Here is a 20,206-nt window from a genome sequence, read left to right on the forward strand (position 1 = left end):
GAAAGGAACTCCAATTTGAAAATTGCAGGTTGAAATATTTTTCCTTTGATAACGAAGCATCATTGCTTAATTGGAACGTATTGATTATGGGGGATGTGACTTGAATACAACATGTTCTAAATTCTCTTGCCCTGACCGCCCCCAAAGAATTCTCTCATTTACTCAGTCAGTCTACTTTTTAACAGCAGTAGTACTTGCAGGTTTCTGCATGGGGGTTTCACAAAAATTGCTTTCTCAGTTATAGATGTCTCTGGGCATGGCCAGTGACAGTGAGGCGCTTTCATTGGAGGGAGAGAAAATTACATGTAAGCACGTACAGGAAACACTCGATTTACCAGCACCCAAACAACTGGAATTCTCGGTTAACCGGCAAAATCAGGAGTAGGTTCAGTTAAGTTTTTCTTCATATTCGTGGCCATTTCGTGATTCTTGGCTGTGTAATCGGGGGTTCCTGCACTTGTTGTTAAGCAACAGGGATGCTTGGTCTGCGGCCGGAGGTTCCTGCAGCTGTTGCTAAGCAACAAGGAAGCCTGGATTGTTGCTGTGTACGGGGCTCTCGTACCTTTTAACTATACCTCTCTGTAATCCAGACTTTTTTGATAAACTGGCACCACGCCGGTGCCAGATAAGAGTTTCCTGTAGTAGCTTTGCTGCATCAGTCTTAGTGGTAGGTATTAGTGGGATTTCAAGTCAAGTTACTGATTTACTTCTTGATTGGAGAAGGGTCTGCGATGCAGCGACTCCACGTAGGAAAGAAAATAAAAATGGAGAACAAAATTTCCTCTTGTGCCTGCAGTTTCTCCCTTCTTCTGAAGAGGCTGTTGGTTTGGTGAGTGCTGGCAACACCAGGCCCAAGTAGTCATTCTTCATTGGTGAGACAAGATAGTGAGTGTTAGAAGGTTATTCCTCCACGGAGCCCAATACTATCCTCCGGTGATACCCACGGATCATCTATTGATGAGCTGTTGATTTCCTTGGGTTAATAGCTATCTGGGTGGCGGGTGGGGATTGGAGGTTGGAGTGAGGTGAGAAACTTAATTGAGCATGCACCAAGCAGTATCTCTTCCCATGGCTTTCTTTCTGTGTAGAAAGCAGAAGTGTTTGAAACTTATTTGCTGTCTAGATGAAATAGGAATAAATTGACGCTGGTACTGAGATTACAGGAAAATTCTCAGCATGTGTTTGGCGTCTGGAGCTCGCCTTTTCTCGTCAGTTGAAACTTTTACCTAATCACTTTTTTGACAGAACAGGATACAAGCAGTGGGTTATTCTAAATTGACTTTAGGCTTTGGAAAACTAAAGGGCGCTAATGGTGCGGTGCGGGATCATTGGTTTTATGTAATTTAAATTTTTTTAATTCATTCACGGGATCTGGGCGTCGCTGGCAAGGCCAGCATTTATTGCCCATCCCTAATGCCCGAGAAGCTGGTGGTGAGCCGCCCTCTTGAACCGCTGCAGTCTGTGTGGTGAAGGTGCTCCCACAGTGCTGTTAGGGAGGGAGTTCCAGGATTTTGACCCAGCGGCGATGAAGGATCGGCCGATATATTCCCAAGTCAGGATGGTGTGTGTGACTTGGAGGGGAACTTGGAGGTGGTGCTGTTCCCATGCGCTTGCTGCCCTTGCCCCTTTAGGTGGAAGAGGTCGCGGCTTTGGGAGGTGCTGCCGAAGAAGCCTTGGCGAGTTGCTGCAGTGCATCTTGAAGATGGTACACACTGCAGCCATGGTGCGCTGGTGGTGGAGGGAGTGAATGTAAGGTGGTGGATGGGGTGCCAATCAAGCGGGCTGCTTTGTCCTGGATGGTGTCGAGCTTCTTGAGTGTTGTTGGAGCTGCACTCATCCAGGCAAGTGGAGAGTATTCCCTCACACTCCTGACTTGTGCCTTGTAGATGGTGTCCTCTGTGAAAGATAATAGTCAAGCAGAGTGGAATATTTTCCACTTGGCACCTTGTGCTGGTATTGAGCACTCCTAGTTCCATCATAGTAGAGGTTAGATGCAAAGTAAAGCTCTTGGTACTCTTTCTCCATTAATATACTTTAACCTTGAACTTCAGAGGAGCATCCCATTCCCCATACTGGCTGTCGCTGGACATATCTTTGTGTGTCTGAGCAAGACTGCCAATTTTGTGCCATTTATAGTGTGGACGTTCACCCATTGCACACAAGATTGAAGGAGTTCAAACCCATTCTAGTGAGGGCATTGCAGCTGCATGAAGAGAAGACTTTCATTCCATTAGTCTGGGCTTGTTTCCCAGGTCCCAGAGGTCGAAGGCCGGTGTTGTCAACAACTGTGTCTCCCAGTTCCCAAGTGGGTAACAATGATTAAATCTGTGTGTGATGCAATAGCTCTAGAGTTACAAGGCTCTACATTCCCAGGGATAATACATTGTTTGATTTAGGATTCCATTTTCTATTGCTTTTTATTGTGCAGTGCTTGGTGCAGTTTTGCCACAACTGGCCAAAGGTATCCCAGTCAGTCAGATCTAGATGGCATCAGTTCTGATGCTTTTGCACACTTCCTCCAATTGGACCGTGTTGTACACCATTATAAAATTGGACATGGGTGCGTGCTAATTATTAGCAGCCAAATCTGGGACTTAACTGAGCACTTTTTAACTTTGTAATTTTAGAATATTACTATTTTCTACAAAATGGAAGCATTGCCAGATTATCTTGGAGACCAGTGTTTATGGTGCTGCAGTCGGCTGCTCCTAGCATGCACTTCACTGTCATGCTATTTCCAACATGCCCGGCTGTCGTGCTTTTTCCGTTCTTTCCATACTTGCATGTCTCTTTAAACTTGCCTTCCATTGAATCCTCCCAGTTGTCTCCAAGGTACTTGGTGCTGCAGTGCTGTGTTCAACCGTCCCACAGCCAATTTATTTTTAACTAGCGATTCTTTTATCCCCAACAATACCTATAATACACGAGCAGAATAATGCATTCTCTATGACACCATCTGATCCTCCTCTGCCTTTCAAAGAAAGAAATTGCATTTATATAGCGCCTTTCATGAGCTCAGGCCATCCCGATGCGCTTTGCAGCCAATGAAGTACTTTTCGAAGTGCAGTCACTGCTGTAATGTAGGAAACGCGGCAGCCAACTTGCGCACAGCAAGCTCCCACAAACAGCAATGAAATAAATGACCAGATAATCTGTTTTTCAGTGATGTTTGTTGAGGTGTAAATATTGTCCAGGACACCGGGGAGAACTCCCCTGCTCTTCTTCAGAATAGTGCCGTGAGGTCTTTTGCGCCAGTTTAATGTCTCATCTGAAAGACGTGCAGCACTCCCTCAGTACTGCACTGAAGTGTCGGCCTAGATTACGTTTGCACGTTTCTGGAGTAAGATCAAATGCATTAATGTGTATACAATCATGGAATTTGAGCCTGACCGTATTACTGACACTCCCACAATTTTCTGAAACACAATTTCAATTACACAATTGCCATAAATTAGTGGCCCTGATATGTTACATGGGATAAGACGACGAACCTTCTGACTTGCCATGAGCGATGAGATCTCGCTCTGCGCTTATACTTCTTTATAAAAAAAAGCCAGCATGATCTCTAACTGACTTGAAAATCTGCCCAAGAATAATTACCCTCTAACTGACCCAGGAATTGCGCCTTTCAGCCTTAAAAGGGGCACGCTGAATTAGAGGCAGACTAATACATGATGTGGCATTTGGTATAGTGCTCCTCTGCTTCTGGAGTGGCTTATCCGCTACCATTTAACGTGCAGTGTGGGGGAGGCCCACTAATGCCTAATAAACTTGTAAAATGATCTGTGCAATAGAATGTCCTCAGTATGTCAACATTGTAAATAGTGTTTACAGAGAATATTTCGGGTCATCTAATGAGGTCAGTACTGCACCCCGTGTCTTTGGGGTTAGCTGTTTGCTCGGTGTTTTAAGCTTGGTTTTTCCTCCCCCTCAAACGTGCCGACAGTTGCTGGGGTGCGATTCCATGGACACTAACAGCCCCTTGAATAATTAGTCAAATGTTCCTCTTGTGAGAGTCTGGAAACTGGTGTCTGTGTCTACGCCATCACAGCAGAACCTGATGCTGTTCTCCCCTAAGGTTCACTTTCTAATAGGGGTGGGGATACTGTAGTTACCCTCGGCAATCCTGGATTATGGGTAAAAAAAAAACCAGCCAGTTTCCACTCCTGAATGCTATGCGCAGTATTTACTGTCAATATTTTTGCTTAAGGCCTCTTTTAAAGAAGGAGTCAGCTCTCCACACCACTTTTTTTTTTAATACGAATTATTTAAAACCAGAGTGATTTAGCTTTATTCGCCTTGTTTGCTTTCTTGGTCTGTTTCTGCTGGTTGGTGTGAATGGTTTTATGTCTGAATATTTCTTTTTTTTTAAATCCTGAGTGGTGAAATCCCAAGGCGGCAGGGGTGGTTCCTGAAGTACTGCTCGGGGGTGAGGAACTGGCTGGGAATTATTCCCAGGTGTGGCTGAACTGAATCGATAGTCATTATCGACGAGGCGGTTCCCTGATGTCATCACTAACCGTTTGCATAAAAGTATTTGTTTTTAATTTGCCAGACAGGAAAAATGAGGCTAATTATAAATGTCATTTCTTTGAATCTGTTTCATCGTCCCAAGCTTTAATGGTGGGATACTGCTTTGTCCACATCTTTTATTATTCTAATATGTTACACTGAATACCCCACCTCCGTTCACCATTGTGCCTGTTACACTAATAACCCTTGTAATACCCACGGTTTGAAACAACAACAGTGGTTTTCTGCAGAGAAGGAACAAAAACATTTTAAAAACTACTGGAATCTGCTCCCAAGCCCATTCTGGGGCTGAGCCATAATTACCAGGAAGGCTCCAAGTTTAATCCTGGGCCGGTGCTGATTTTGCTGATCTCCAACTTTGTGCCAGCAGGGTTGCTGTCCCGTCAGCTTTTTAAGGAGGATTGAGTGGCGATGGAGGAATTGGCCAGGGTTTTGATTGGGTGGGGGCAGCATTGAGTTTAAAGCGTTTACCCCCACGCAGTGTGGACTCGAGGCCACTTGGGTCCAGTACTGGAAGATGACTTGTGGCTGAGGAACCTACCTCGCCATTAGCAAGTACTTTCACAACAACATCTTGTATTTATATAGCACCTTTAACGTAGTAAAACATCCCAGGGCGCTTCACAGGAATGTTATAAGACAAAAATTTGACAATGAGCCACATAAGGAGAAATTGGGACAGAGGTAGGTTTTAAGGAGTGTCTTAAAGGCGAAAAGAGAGGTGGAGAGGTTTGGGGAGGGAATTACATAGAAACATAGAAGATAGGAGCAGGAGTAGGCCATTCGGCCCCTCGAGCCTGCACCGCCGTTTAATGAGATCATGGCTGATCATCCAAATTCAGTACCCCGTCCCTGCTTTCTCCCTATATCCCTTTAGCCTTAAGAAATATATCTAACTCCTCCTTGAATATATTTAATGAATTGGCCTCCACTGCCTTCTGTGGTAGAGAATTCCACAAGTTCACCACTCTCTGGGTGAAGAAATTCCTCCTCATCTCAGTCCTAAATGGCTTACCCCTTAGACTGTGACCCCTGGCTCTGGACTCCCCCGCCATTGGGAGCATCCTTCCTGCATCTAGTCTGTCTAGTCCTGTTAGAATTTTATAAGTTTCAATGGGATAGCTTGGGGCCCAGGCAGCTGAAGGCACGGCCGGCAACGGTGAAGCGATTATAATCAGGGATGCTCAAGAGGCCAGAATTGGAGGAGCGCAGATATCTTGGGCGGTTGTGGGGCTGGAGGTGATTAGCGATAGGGAGGGGTGAGGCCAAGGATTAGAATTTTAAAATCGAGGTGTTGCTTAACTGGGAGCCAGTGTAGGTCAGCACGCACAGGGGTGATGGGTGAACGGGATTTGGTGCGAGTTAGGACACCGGCAGCTGAGTTCAGGGCAGAGGTGGAAAAATTAGAGACTGTTTCATTAAAGGATTGGATTACAGGAGTGTGTAGCGCTGTACATTGCTGATGGTGACTACCTTTTAGACCACTTTGTATAGATAATATAATTTGAAATCCATTAAGGTCGTGACTCCCTTTAGTCGCTTCTAATGACACTAGTGCACGTGGCACCCACTGATGTTTGACTGTGATATTTGACCTGTGAGCAGGTCAGCTTATTCGGGCACTGATTGGGTGTACTTGGTCGGAGAAAAACAAAATGAACCCTAAAGTAAGTGTACGGGGAACTTTTTAAGTCTGTATCCCTGTTAACTGTTGGGACTGAAGGGTTGAATTGCATTACTTTAATGACTGACTGAAATTCTAATGGAACTTTAATGAGTTTTATGCGGCCCTGTCAGGACAGCTTCAGCGGATTAGACAGCTGGTGTAGAATTTGATGAACCAGATTTGTGGAGCGACTTATTTCCCTTGGAAATGGGAGAATGCTGCTCGATTCCTGTGGGTGACCACGGAATTTTTTAACCCAAAGAGGGAAAGAAATGGGATGGTCTATGGAATACTAAACATAGATTCTTAGTAAAAAGGCAATATTAAAAAAAAAAGACTTCTAAGGCAGGCAGTTACTAAATTCAATAGTTGGTACAATATATGGACCTTTTCCTCATTTTTGTACATTTTAGTTCAATTTGCCAATGTGAAGAGTGACTGGCTGTGGAAATAAGGAGTCTCATTAATCAAATCTGTTTGCGATCATTTTTTAGGTTTTGTAAAGTGCAGACTTTTACTGAGTCTAATTATCCAGTAATACAGTACAGGAAACTCTCGAATTACCGGCACCTAAATAACCGGAAATCTCTGTTAACCGGCAAAATTCAGGAGTAGGTTCAGGTAAGTTTTACTTCATATTGGTGGCAGTTCCTGGATCTGTGGCTGTGTAACTGGGGTTCGTGCACTTGTTGCTAAGCAACAGGGATGCTTGGTCTGTGGCCGGAGTTCCTGCACATGTTGCTAAGCAACAGGGAAGCCTGGATTTGTTGCTGTGTACGGAGCTCTCGTACCTTTTACTATACCTCTCTCTAATCCGGACTTCTTGATAAACCGGCACCACGCCGGTCCCGTTAGTACCGGATAATAGAGTTTCCTGTACCTACATTTATGGAAGGGCAAGAGCACAAAAGTTAGAGTTGTTCTTCCACTCAGACCACACAATTGTTTACATTCAAAATAAGTTGCTATTCGCTAATGTTACCTAGAACAACAGTAGGGGTGTGACAATTGTCCACAGCGATCCAGGCTAGTAATGGGAATATCCAGTGACATGTACTGAATGGTGCCCGTGTATGAATGTTAGGGATGAGCTTTAGATGTACTTGCCTGCTGCGGTTAAATAGCCAGCAGCTGCATGTATGTCTGGGATTAAATGTGAAAAGCGACTACCTTGGGTGAGCTGCTGGAGGCCACGTGACCTCTGTGGAACCCTGCCCCAGCAATGATGAGGGTCTGTAGCAAGGAAATAACTTGCACAATTAATTGAACTGTCAGGAAATTCATCCAGTGATAGGTCCTCAATATCGGCACTACACTTGCCATAATTACTGTTTGACCGCACTTGTTTGTGGAGGGGGTCTCCTTCCTGCAGAGTTAGGCTCCAGAAATCGTCTTGTTTTATATGCGCTGGCCAGATGGAAAGGCAACTGATGTTTCAGTAGATTTGAAGAGCCACTTTCGATTTATGCCCATTTTCATTGTCACTAATAATTCAAGACGGCAGAGCCAGTCTTCCTGCTGGAAAATGCTTTCTGTTAAAGTAAAGCACCAAATAACCTGGAGGTTAATGCCATGTCACATGAGGAGGCTATTGTCTTTAGATGTGTCGTGTATGTAATGGGGCTGGGGGGTGTGGGAGAGCTGAAGGAGTTTCGCTAGGTGAGCCTGTGGTTTAAAAGAAAGAAAGACTTGCATTTCTATAGCACCTTTCACGACCACCGGACGTCTCGAAGCACTTTACAACCAATGAAGTACTTTTGAAGTGGAGTCACTGTTGTAATGTGGGAAACGCGGCAGCCAATTTGCGCATAGCAAGCTCCCACAAACGGCAATGTAAAAATGCCCAGATAATCGGTATTTTGTTATGTTGGTTGAGGGAGAAATATTGGCCCCAGGACACTGGGGATAACCCCCTTACTCTTCTTCGAAATAGTGCCATGGGATCTTTTACATCCACCTGAGAGCAGACGGGGCCTCAGTTTAACGTCTCCTCTGAAAGATGGCACCTCCGACAGTGCAGCGCTCGCTCAGCACTGCGCTGGGAGTGTCGGCCTAGCTTTATGTGCGCAAGTCCCTGGAGTGGGACTCGAACCCACAACCTTCTGACTCAGAGGTGAGAGTGCTGCCCACTGAGCCACAGCTGACACCACCATTATGTTTGTTTAGGGATTGATCCTTTTCTCATTCTCCTCCTCCTTCCCCCCCCCCCCCCACCCCCCCAAAAAAAGATTGTGCACCTTATTTATGTATAACTAGCAGGGGGGGCCCGCCGTTGCCAGGGCAGTTTAGAGGGCCGCGCGGTTGACGGCCGGCCGCTGCCGCTCCCCCGCTCTGTGTCTCAGGCCTAGATATCGCTCTATCTTAAGTGAGATGTCACCTGTTCCATCTGTTTCCTCATCTTTTTCCCCACAAAAGTGACCCAGCTCATTTATATGCATCGCATGCTCACTTTCTCTTTTGTCTTAATCTTTCGCGCGCACATTCCCTTTCTCGTGCTCTTTTGCTTGTCCATCCAAAAAGGTTCGATAAGTTTAAGTTTAAATTTCACATACTTTAAAAAAAAAAAAAAAAAAAAAAAAAAAAATTCAGACAAGTTTAAACAGAGATGATAGTATTTGCCCAGTAGCAAAAAATAAATGCCTCCAGTTGCAGCCGGCACTGTTGTGTAGTTAGGGTTTTGAGACCTTGTGGGAAACGGTGTGATATTTTGGTGGTCTGCTTTGGGGGCAGAGATTAGCTCTATTGGTGATCTGCCTGGTATACTGAGGAATCTGGCTTCCTCTACATACTGTCTCCAGAATGACACAATGCCATACTAGATATGGGGTTTGGGTATTCTTTTGTATTAATACATTTGGTATCTCAATGAAGCTATAGTATGACTAATATCATTACAGCTTCAGTAATTTGATGGTGAAATACTTCATTAGGAAACACTAAATGGATAAAATTGCTTTCTGCGAAATTTAGAGACCGCATTCCCCTGAATTTACTGGCTTGGAAGACTCATAGTACACTTATATTGAATATTGTCATCATTAGCTCTTAAAAATCAAAGGGTGCTTACACGATCCCTTCCCGATCAGTGATAGAAATACTACGATTAGCTGGAAGGAGGAAGAATAAAGCTGAGCTCCATTGGAAACGGTGTGGATATTGGGCACATGTTGAATAGGGCTGGGCTTTGTTGTTGTTGAAAGGCTGACAACACGCTCAGTCTAGACTCGCACCTGAGCCACTTGGATGAGGTAGTGATGGTCCATGGAGATGTGTTCCCAGAATTGTGAGTCAGCATATTCAGGAGAGGAAGAGAGAAATTCAGGGGCAGGGAACAAAACAAAAAAAACAAAAAAATGGATACCAAGAAATCTTATTGACATTTTGTCTTTTGTAATGCCCTCATGGCTGGCCGCCTTCCCTCCTTGCACCCTCTGTAAACTTGAGCTTATCTAAAACTCTGCCCATGTCCTAACTCGCACCAAGTCCCGTTCACCCATCAACCCCTGTGCTCGCTGACCTACAATGGCTCCTGGTCCGGGCAACGCCTCCATTTTAAAATTCTCCATCTTTACAAATCCCTCTACGATCTCAACCCCCTCGCTATCTCTGCCCTGTTGCTGTGCTGTATATTGTATGCAACCTCCTCCAGCCTGACAACCCTCCAATCTCTGCGCCTCTCCAATTTTTAACCTCTTGTGCATCTCAGATTTTCATCGCTCCACCATTGCCTTCAGCTGCCTAGTTCTGCAGTTTCCTTCTTAAACCTCCCCACTTCTCTGCCTCACTCACCTCCTTAAAATCTCCCCCTGTGACTAAGTTTTGGGTTACGTGTCCTAATCCTTTTGTGGCTTGGTGTCAAATTTTGTTTGAATACGCTCCTGTGAAGCGCCTTGGGACATTTTTGCTACGTTAAAAGTTGCTATATAAATGCAAGTTGTAGCATGTGGCTAATGTGAGGGAGCTGAATTATCAGAATTGCTAACTCCTTGAGATGATCTGTGCTTACTATTTAAACAAAAGTATTTAAAAGAATGTTATACTATAAAAAAGTTTTAATAATTTTAGTCCCATTACTGTACTGCAAAGCTTGGTACTGTCCCTAATAACAGAAAATGCTGGAAAAACTCAGCAGGTCAGGCAACATCTGTGGACAGAAATTTGAGTTGACGTTTCGGGTCGAACCCTTCTTCAAAACTGGAAAGAAAAGATCGATCAGAGGCAGGGCTGCGATCGGACAAAAGAATAAAAGAAACAAAAGAAGTAAAAAAAGAGACAATAAAAGGTATTAGAAGCTAGACTCGATGGTAATAGGCTGAGATTGGGTGTAAAGTGTACTGGCAGGGCAAGGGATAGCTGCCAGGTGTGAGAGAGAAACAAAAGGAAAGGGGGGGGGCGGAAAGGAGTGGAAAAATTACAAGAAAAAATGAAATAGGCAGTCCCTGACTGCCGCAAGGAGTGCTGGATGGATCCACCAAATGGAAATTGCTGTTGTTTTTCCTTCTGTTTCTCTAACTCTCTCCACTGTCACTGTATGCCTTGATGGTCAATTGCGCTCAAATATCCACCGATTCCAACTTTGTGGTGTCAGCATATTTTTGCATTGGCTCGTCACAATTTCTGTAGCGACGAGTTATCGTAGCAGTAAGGTTAACCAGGTCCTGTCATTTCTAATAAAACTCAACTGCGATGAGCACGGCTTGGAACTGCAGGGGGAAACGTTCGCTTTGGAGGAACGTGCTCGCGCTCTCTCTCTCACTCATCAGCCCCGTTTGGGTTTTTGGAAGGTGGGTGAAGAATCGAGATTGTGATACTGGAAGCAGATCTCTGCAGAAATGACCTCTGAAATCGTCTGAAAAGCACTTCATTTTTAACCGAGTGACATTTTCGATAGGCTTGGAAGTGAAAAGGTAAGCCAAATTTCATGGTGTTGACTGCAGTTGTAATTTAGTAGAGGCGTGGACTTGAATTTTGTAGTTTTTGCAGTCTTGATATTTGGCTGTAGGTCAACTGGCAGGACGAGGCAAAGATTTTTGTTGCTATTTCCACTGCTGTCCCCTTCTCTTTCCCTCCAAGTTGTTTTGAGGGTGGGGGGGGGGGAGGTTGGGAAATCAATATTTGTATAATTTCTACTTTGCTAAAGGTGTACTATTTAGAGATTGGAGAGGAATTCTGATAAAATTAAAAGCTCTGCTAAATATTATTTGTATTTTATAAAGCTCCATGGTTTTTTTTAATTCGTTCCTGGGATGTGGGCGTCACTGGCAAGGCCGGCATTTATTGCCCATCTCTGATTGGTGTTGAGAAGGTGGTGGTGAGCCGCCTTGTTGACCCGCTGCAGTCCCGTGTGGTGAAGGTACTCCCACAGTGCTATTAGGGAGAGAGTGCCAGGATTTTCACCCCGCAACGATGAAGGAATGGCCGATATATTTCCAAGCCAGGACAGTGTGTGACTTGGAGGAGAACTTGGAGGTGATGGTGTTCTGCTGTGCCTGCTGCCCTTATCCTTCCAGGCGTTCGAGGTCATGGGTTTGGGAGATACTGTCGAAGAAGCCTGGGCTAGTTGTTGCAGTGCATCTTTTAGATGGTACACACGGTGTGCTGGTAGTGGTATATTTGGGAGTGGTATGGCACAAGTTCAGTTCCACGTGACATCACATTGAGGCAGGATTCACTAAGCTGACTCGTGTATATTTCTGAACTATCCTTCAGCGATGTGAGTTTATCATACTTGAAATGTTAACAAGGGAGCATTGCCTTGCACACTTGAGATGTTAAGTGGCAGTATCCCATTAAGGTTGTGATGTTTATGTTCAAATTTAGCATCCATTCCTGTCTGTTTCTGGCCAAGGGTTATTGAATGTTCTTTTACTAAGTAGTTACCTCATTGGGTGTTGACTAGGAGGAGTTCCCAATCAGTGTAGTGTGAGGGAGATGAATTTACATCTGTTCATATAGTCAGTGCTTTGTTATTTCAATAGTGTGTGTGTTCGTCCAGCTCTCTGGCACTGTCTGATTCAGTAGCTCCCTGAGCTAGTTCCCTCACACTAATGCGATTTCACTTTGAACAAAAATATTTAATTTTGGTTAGATTTTTAATCAGTAATTTTTTAAGCTCTTTTCAAAGTAGTATTGATTATGAAATTGTTTGAAGGTTTAAATATTGTCCAAATCCTTGTCTTTATTGGTCTCGCTACACTTCCCATGTATATTAGTCCGTGTAACTTTTAAGTAAGAACATACAGCATGGACTGAGAAAAAACCTTTCTGCCTGTAAAGGCCCCTCCTTCTGCAGGTCGTGTACAATCTAGCCTATCATGGAATTTGCACTAGTTATTTCACCTTCTGAGGGAAAGTTCTGTCTAAATATCTTCTGAGCTCCAAAGGTAATTAAGCCAAATCCAGAATATTTATTATGTTCACTATTCAACGCTCTTCGTTCACCCCATCTTTTCGCTTTCTGCAACTGTAAGAAGTGCAAGGAATATTACTTCTGTGCACTAGTTGTAGTGAAATCATAAATGCCTTTTTTTTAAATAAAGAACTGGTTTAATATTTCTCTACCCCAATTGCACAGAGGAAATCATTGCTCATTGTGGAAGTAACTTGGCAAAAGCCTTTCATGTAAAAATGAAGCAGCTTTGTTCTTCTCTGCATTAGATTGCAGGTGCTTGAAAGTGAAGGTAGGAAAATCTTGGAAAGGTCTTGGCTACCAAGACTTATTTCTCTGTACTGTACAACCCTGGTTGAATTATTCCCCAAGACTACACTTGGTCCTGACTTCTCAACTCCTCTTACGCCACGTCACAGGAGATTGACTTGCATGTCTAAAAAGTTTTGTTCTTAATGGTATGCTGTAAGAATTTGATTTTGAGAATATAGTCATGCATTCTTTAGACAGGCGAAGATGAATGCTAGATTTTCTTTGCACTTAAAAATGTTAGCCTTTTAATTGTACAGTCCAGGGAGGTTTGTTTAACATGTTGCTAACTGCTCAAGTGGATGGATACAAGGTAAATTTTTGACTTTTGCTAAGGTAAAGTACTGCAGTGACTGGTGTAACACCATGCTTCTAATGTTCAATGGGAAAGGCGGATGTGTGACTGTCTGGGTAACGTTTGTTGAGTGAATCATCACAGCAGTGCACACTACCAGCATCACAATCCCAGCATCCGTCTCCAGGCCACTTTGGAAATGCTTACTTGTATCACACTCCACTATGAATCTTGCATGCTATAAGTGTAATACACAACATTAGGCTAAAACCCCCAGTGGTGGTTGCTGTATCTTTTTTGCTTCAAGCCCAAAATTCAGTTGACGCTTATGTACAACTGTCCAGTCAACGTTTGTTATTCAGGCCTTCATATAAAGGTTGCAAGCTGTCTGAAATTGGAAAGACTGCTCAATGCAATGTTGGCGTCGAATGTTCACCAATATTGTGCTTGCAAAACATGCCAAAAACATCCTAGGAACGTTGTAGCATTACTGCAGCAACTTTGCCTCTGCTTTGACTACTTGGTTCCATCTCGAATTCCTCAGTTATGTGGAAGTTGGAATAGCATTCTCATGCTAAATCCTCCAGCCAACCGCTTTAAACGGAATTATTTTTTCTTCTGAAATGGTGTGGTGTCAGATCAGAACAGAAGAAAATAATCTAACGCCGATGTTTTGGAATTCTTGTTTCCAGTTGGAATTGCACCTGGCTGTGAACCATTCTTGGTGTTCATGGACTTGTTTATGTTGGTATGAGGCATGTTACCATTGCCCATACTTGGGTGTCTATAACTTTGGTTTATAATGCTATGTTTGGTTTAAGTCTCTGCATTTGGTTTAAGGTGATGTTGCCTTCCACCTAATTATACACGAGACATGTTTAATCTGCAGTGGTTCAGTCAGAAGGTCTCTGAGCCAGTTTGTGGAAGTGTTACCTTTAACTTTGGTGGGTGAGGTGAAAGTAAAGAGAGAGAAAGATGCTGCATTGCAAGTGGACGTCTTATTTGCTCAATTAATAAAAAGAAAGACTTGCATTTATATAGCATCTTTCACGACCTCAGGACGTCCCAAAGCATTTAACAGCCAGTGCAGTACTTTTTGAAGTGTAGCCAATGTTGTAATGTAGACTGCCATTATTGACCAAAATCATAAGATGTGAGCGATTCATTTCAAATGATAATGTATGGATCAGGAGCTATTGAAAGGGAAAATCTCAGGAAAGAGAGCGTGAGCAAACATGATACTTGGACAGTAATATAACTGCGGTTTAATCTGTAGAGAACTTAACCAGCCCTCAACACCGTTCTGGCTCGAGTGTTCTGAATGTAGATTCCTGTGTTACTAAATATTCTGCTTGTTTCTTTCATCCACAGAAGCCCAAGCCCAAACCTCGACCTTCCATTTCAAAAAGCAATTATTTTGGAGTGCCTCTGACTTCTGTAGTGACAGCGGAGAAGCCTATTCCTATTTTCATCGAGAAATGCATAGACTTTATTGATTCGACAGGTAAGATCACATTTCTGATAATCTCGTGCATCCGATTCCTTCATCAACCAGTGTGGGTGTCATCTCACGCACCAAAGCTTTAATCTTGTATCTTGTTTTGCTGATAAATCAGAAACTGAATCTGCACAGCATAACGGAACACATTCTCTCGATTCTTTAGCAAATTGTGCAGGTTAATTTTTATGGATGTAAAATAGCATTTGAAAAAAGCAAGTATTCAGACTTTGTTTTAAAGAACCGTGAAAGGCCCACAAAGTTTCAATAGAAGCATCTAGAGTAAGATAACGTAGTTCCTATTTTTGTTTTTGAGGTTGAATCAGATTAGTTATGAATGGAATGTGGTTCATGTGCTACAACAAAATTCTTTATTTCTTCACTAATGTTCTCAGAACATTGATTGCGAAGATTACTTCATCTTGATCGTGATGTGACTATGGACTGCAGCACCCAATGGGAGGGGCTTTACCAGCGCATAACTGCTGTTGAAGCATCAGTGGTATAAATGTATCTGTGCAAAATGTCGGCTCTTGATGCAAGCCATCCTCTCCCTGTGGGATGCTGGTGCTATGCGACAGTGGCAGGATACAGGGGGGGTTTACACCAATAATCTTGGCTGTGCAGTTGGGAGAGGAAAGCAAGTAAACATAAAAGTTTCCCCAACGGGAGGGATTGGAGGAAGATTAGGTTGAGCTCTTGTGCATTTGCCTCATCCCCAGACACAAGCAGCTGGATCAGGAGCAACATTGGCAAAAGCATTGACTGGAAGGTGCCAGTTTTCATTCTCAGACAGTAAGGCAATAACGCTAGGGGTGGGGCAGTGGAAAAAGAGAAAGGAACCCAAGGAAAGAGAGATCGGGGGGTGGGGAGGGTGTGGCATGAAAGACTTTCCTGTTTTTAAAAGTATCCCTTCATAGTCCATAAGTACTTCTGTTCTATAAACAGTGCTGTGAAATCAGGGCTTTGGGAGAGAATAACTGAGCGGTGGTTATTTATTTAATGAGTCTACACAATAAGGTCTGTCATTAGAGGATGCACAATAGAGAGCGCTGGATTGAAAGCAGCCAAGCGCCCTGCTGTGCAGCTTGTCACAGGACCTTAAATGGAACATGCATAATTGATCAGAGAAAGCAGGATTTAAGCAAGTACAGCTTGTTTTGCGAACTGGAAAGCAACCAGCATTTGTGAGGCAGTTAATAAAATAAAAAAAATAGGAGATTTATTTCTGTGGTTTTGCCTATCTCGTCTCTCTATTTGATGCTTGCTTTCTCATTTGCGTACTTTAGAGCTGAAGATTACCAGAAAGTGCTAGGTGCAGTGATGACCGAGGGGGTGGGTAGATGGATATGTGGCTGGCACACACCTCCAATTTCAATTCATTGTGCAAATACCTGCACCTTCTGTATAAGCGATGTCCCTAATCAGCACTAAATTACACTGCCGGTTACAGCAAAAGTACTATGAAATTGGGAAATATTTATTTGTATGTGTTTATTTTCTCCTGACCGGGCACTATATAATGGTGTGGAATCCAATCGCTATCATTTTGCACTCGCTGTAAGCTTTAGGCTAATACAAATTAATCTGCTCTTCCATAAATTTTGTAAATATTTTTTTTAAATATAATTCTATTTGGGTTAAAAACTGAGGTTTGTAGAGAGAGATTGCTTTTTTTTTAACCTTTTTTTGAGAATGTTGCTTCTAGTTGTGTTTCCCCAAGATTGACCACTGAGCTAGGGCAGTCTGCAAGTACAAGGTTGTTTGTAACATCATGTTTGGGAGGAAGGGCGGAGAATGAAACTAAGGAGAAGGGTAAAAATAGCTTGGATTTTCCTTTGGTACAGGAAACTTTCGATTTACCGGCACCTAAATAACCGGAAATCTCGGTTAGCTGGCAAAATTCAGGAGTAGGTTCAGGTAAGTTTTATTACTTGCCTTCCTCGATCTGTTGCTGTGCAGGGGTGTGGCTGCAGCTGTTGCTAAGCTACAGAGACGCTTGCAACTTGTGTCCATTGTTCTGAACCTAAGCAACAGGGTTTGTTGCTTTTATACGGAGCTCTCAGCTCCGTATCTTTTACTATAGCTTTCGGTTATCTGGAATTTTTGATGAACCGGCACCACGTCGGTGCCGGATAAAAAATAGTTTCCTGTATTTAGATCCAAAGTAGGTGGATGCATGGGTAACCATTCTCAACTGCCCAAGAAGCTTAGCGTACTTTTCATAATGTCACCACATTACAGGAAAGATGTGATTGCACTAGGGAGGGTACAGAGGAGATTTACGAGGATGTTGCCAGGACTGGAGAATTTTAGCTATGAGGAAAGATTGGAGAGGCTGGGGTTGTTTTCTTTGGAACAGAGGAGGCTGAGGGGAGCCTTAACTGAGGTGTATAAAATTATGAGGGGCCTAGATAGAGTGGACAGGAAGGACCTATTTCCCTTTGCAGGAAGGTCAATAACCAGGGGGCATAGATTTAAAGTAAAAATAACAAAATGCTGGAAAAACTCAGCAGGCCAGGCAACATCCATGGAGAGGGAAATAGTCAACGTTTCGGGTTGAAACCCTGCTACAGATTTAAAGTAATTGGTCGAAGGACTAGAGGGGAGTTGAGGAGAACTTTTTTCAACCCAGAGGATGGTGGGGGTCTGGAACTCACTGCCGGAGAGGCTGAAACCCTCATCGCATTTAAAAAGTACTTGGATATGCACTTGAAGTGCTGTAACCCACAGGGCTACGGACCAAGAGCTGGAAAGTGGGACTAGGCTCCTTCTGTGCCGTCAATTTCTATAATTCTATTCTTGACACTTGGAATGCAAATAGTTGCAGTGGAAATAACCAGCATCCTGAATGTTGGGCATGTTACTTCAGCTTCTCCTGCCACGCACTTTAACCAGTCTGCTTCACTTTACGCACTCTCTCCTTTTGAGAAAATGGCATTTCTTTCCCCCCCCCATCCCACTTACGGTCGAGAAGAAATGTGGACGTTATTCTCGCATCCTTTTAATGAAGGAGCCGTTGGGATAATTACAGGAGAAATTGCTGCATAGCACAGATTGCTTTCAACCTTTCCGCTCACTGTCTATACATGTCCTGACCAGCCTTGGAAGATGTCAAAATATAAACGCTGTGATTACAACTGTTAACTGTTTCACTGGCCAGTTCTGATCATTTAAATGCTCTTAGCAGTTGTATAATCCCTGATATTTGCATTCTCTGCTAATGACTGAGATTTTTGCTCCTCATCTTCCCTTCTTTCTGCTCTTCCTAAAGAATACTGACTTTTGCTCAGATTACAGTCCTACAGGTTCCCTCCTGTTCCTTGTCCAAGTCACATCTTAGCGAAGGCAGTGTTGAGGGTTCTGTTATACCCAAACCAATCCCAATCCCATTCCCATCCTCCTCCAATGCCTACACAAGCAGGAGTATCTGGATAACTTTCAGGGGGGCAAAAGAAGAAAGACTTGTATTTATATAGCGCCTTGCACGTCTCAGGACACCCCAAAGCGCTTTACAGCCAATGAAGTACTTTTTGAAGTGTAGTCACTGTTGTAATGTGGGAAACGCGGCAGCCAATTTGTGCACAGCAAGCTCCCACAAACAGCACTGTGATGGTGACCAGATAATCTGTTTTTTAGTGATGTTGACTGAGGGAGAAATATATCTCGGGTGGACCGAAAAGATCCCCTGTTGCTCTTCCAAATAGTGCCATGGGATCTTTTACGTCCACCCGAGAGGGCAGACAGGATCTCGGTTTAACGTCTCCTCTGAAAGACGGCACCTCCGACAGTGCAGCGCTCCCTCAGCACCGCACTGTGAGTGTCGGCCTAGTTTTTTGTTCTCCAGTCTCTGGAGTGGGACTTGAACCCACGACCTTCTGACTTGGAGGCGAGGGTGCTACCAACTAAGCCACTGCTGCCACTGTGATTTTGGTCGCTTTTTTTTTTTCTCCTCCTCTCTACTCCTTCCCAGCCCCGGGGCCGCTGAGGCCAGTTACAGCATTCCAACTGTAACAGACCAAAACAGATCATGTATTGAACCTGGCACCTTCCTGCCTGCAGCGCTCCTTTATATACTGCCAAGCAAACCAACAGGGACGCTGACAGAGAATATTTTCCTTCAGCTAAAATTCTTATTGGAAAGCATCCATTCAGTTCTCAGAATGCTGCCTGATTGTGGCTTGTTCCACTTTATAAAAAGAAAAATCAAGGTAGCTATACAAACCGAAATGTGGCTTACTGCCATTGAGTTTATTTTGTTCAAATCTAATAGGTTTCTGCTGGTGGAAGGATTAACCCCTTCAGGATGCACACAATGTGCAGAATTTCTGGTCAACATTTGGTATTGAATACTGCGACATTCTGAATTTTAGCCTGTACTGATTCATGTGTAAGGGATCATTGTTGTAACTAGACACATTGCAATAAATCCAGTGCTTTTTAATATTGTGCAATATGCTTCTTTTTGTGATCTTAATTCGTCACAAATTGCTGCCAGATTAGCTTTAGATCTATAAACAGCTGTTCACTGTTGTCACATAGTTTAAATTATATCTCCAGACATGAACCAAATTTGAAACATAGAAAAATAGGAGCAGGAGTCGGCCCTTCGAGCCTGCTCCGCCATTCAATATGATCATGGCTGATCCTCTATCTCAATACCATATTCTCCCCATCTCCTTGATGCCTTTTGTGTCTAGAAATCTATCTACTTCTGAAATATATTTAGTGACTTGACCTCCACAGCCTTCTGTGGTAGAGAATTCCACAGGTTCACCACCCTCCGAGTGAAGAAATGTCTCCTTATCTCAGTCCTAAATGTCCTACCCCGTATCCTGAGACTGTGACCCCTCGTTCTAGACTCCCCAGTCAGGGGGAAACATCCTCCCTGCATCCAGTCTGTCTAGCCCTGACAGAATTGTATACGTTTCAATGAGATCCCCTCTCATTCTTCTAAACTCTAGTGAATACAGGCCTAGTCGACCCAATCTCTCCTCATACGACAGTCCTGCCATCCCAGGAATCAGTCTGGTGAACCTTCGCTGCACTCCCTCTATGGCAAGTATACCTTTTCTTGGGTAAGGAGACCAAAACTGCAGACAGTACTCCAGGTGTGGTCTCACCAAGGGCCTGTATAACTGTAGTAAGACATCCTTGCTCCTGTACTCAAATCCTCTTGCAATGAAGGCCAACAAACCATTTGCCTTCCTAACTGCTTGCTGCACCTGCATGTTTGCTTTCAGTGACTGGTGCCCAAGGACACCCAGGTCCCTTTGTACATCAACATTTCCCAATCTATCACCATTTAAATAATACTCTGCCTTTCTGGTTTTCCTACCAAAGTGGATAACTTCACACTTATCCACGTTATACTGCATCTGCCATGTATTTGCCCACTCACTCAACTTGCCTTAATCGTCTTGAAGCCTCTTTGCTTCCTCCTCACAACTCTCAATCCCATCTAGTTTCGTGTTGTCGGCAAATTTGGAAATATTACATTTGGTTCCCTCATCCAAA

At 43.6% G+C, this 20,206-nt stretch overlaps 1 protein-coding gene across 1 annotated transcript in view; it reads left to right on the forward strand.

Annotated features, from left to right (window-relative positions):
• The window catches only part of arhgap35a (Rho GTPase activating protein 35a), a 133,024-nt gene that overhangs the window by 59,437 nt on the left and 53,381 nt on the right, over nucleotides 1-20,206 (forward strand). The window contains exon 4 of the mRNA XM_085973375.1: nucleotides 14,563-14,695. Within this exon, the coding sequence (XP_085829501.1) occupies nucleotides 14,563-14,695 (133 nt within the window). The remainder of the gene's footprint in view (nucleotides 1-14,562; nucleotides 14,696-20,206) is intronic.

This window comes from Somniosus microcephalus, chromosome 34, assembly GCF_052327205.1.
Source record: "Somniosus microcephalus isolate GS21.2 chromosome 34, FLI_Smic_1.0, whole genome shotgun sequence".
Taxonomy (NCBI): Eukaryota; Metazoa; Chordata; class Chondrichthyes; order Squaliformes; family Somniosidae; genus Somniosus; species Somniosus microcephalus.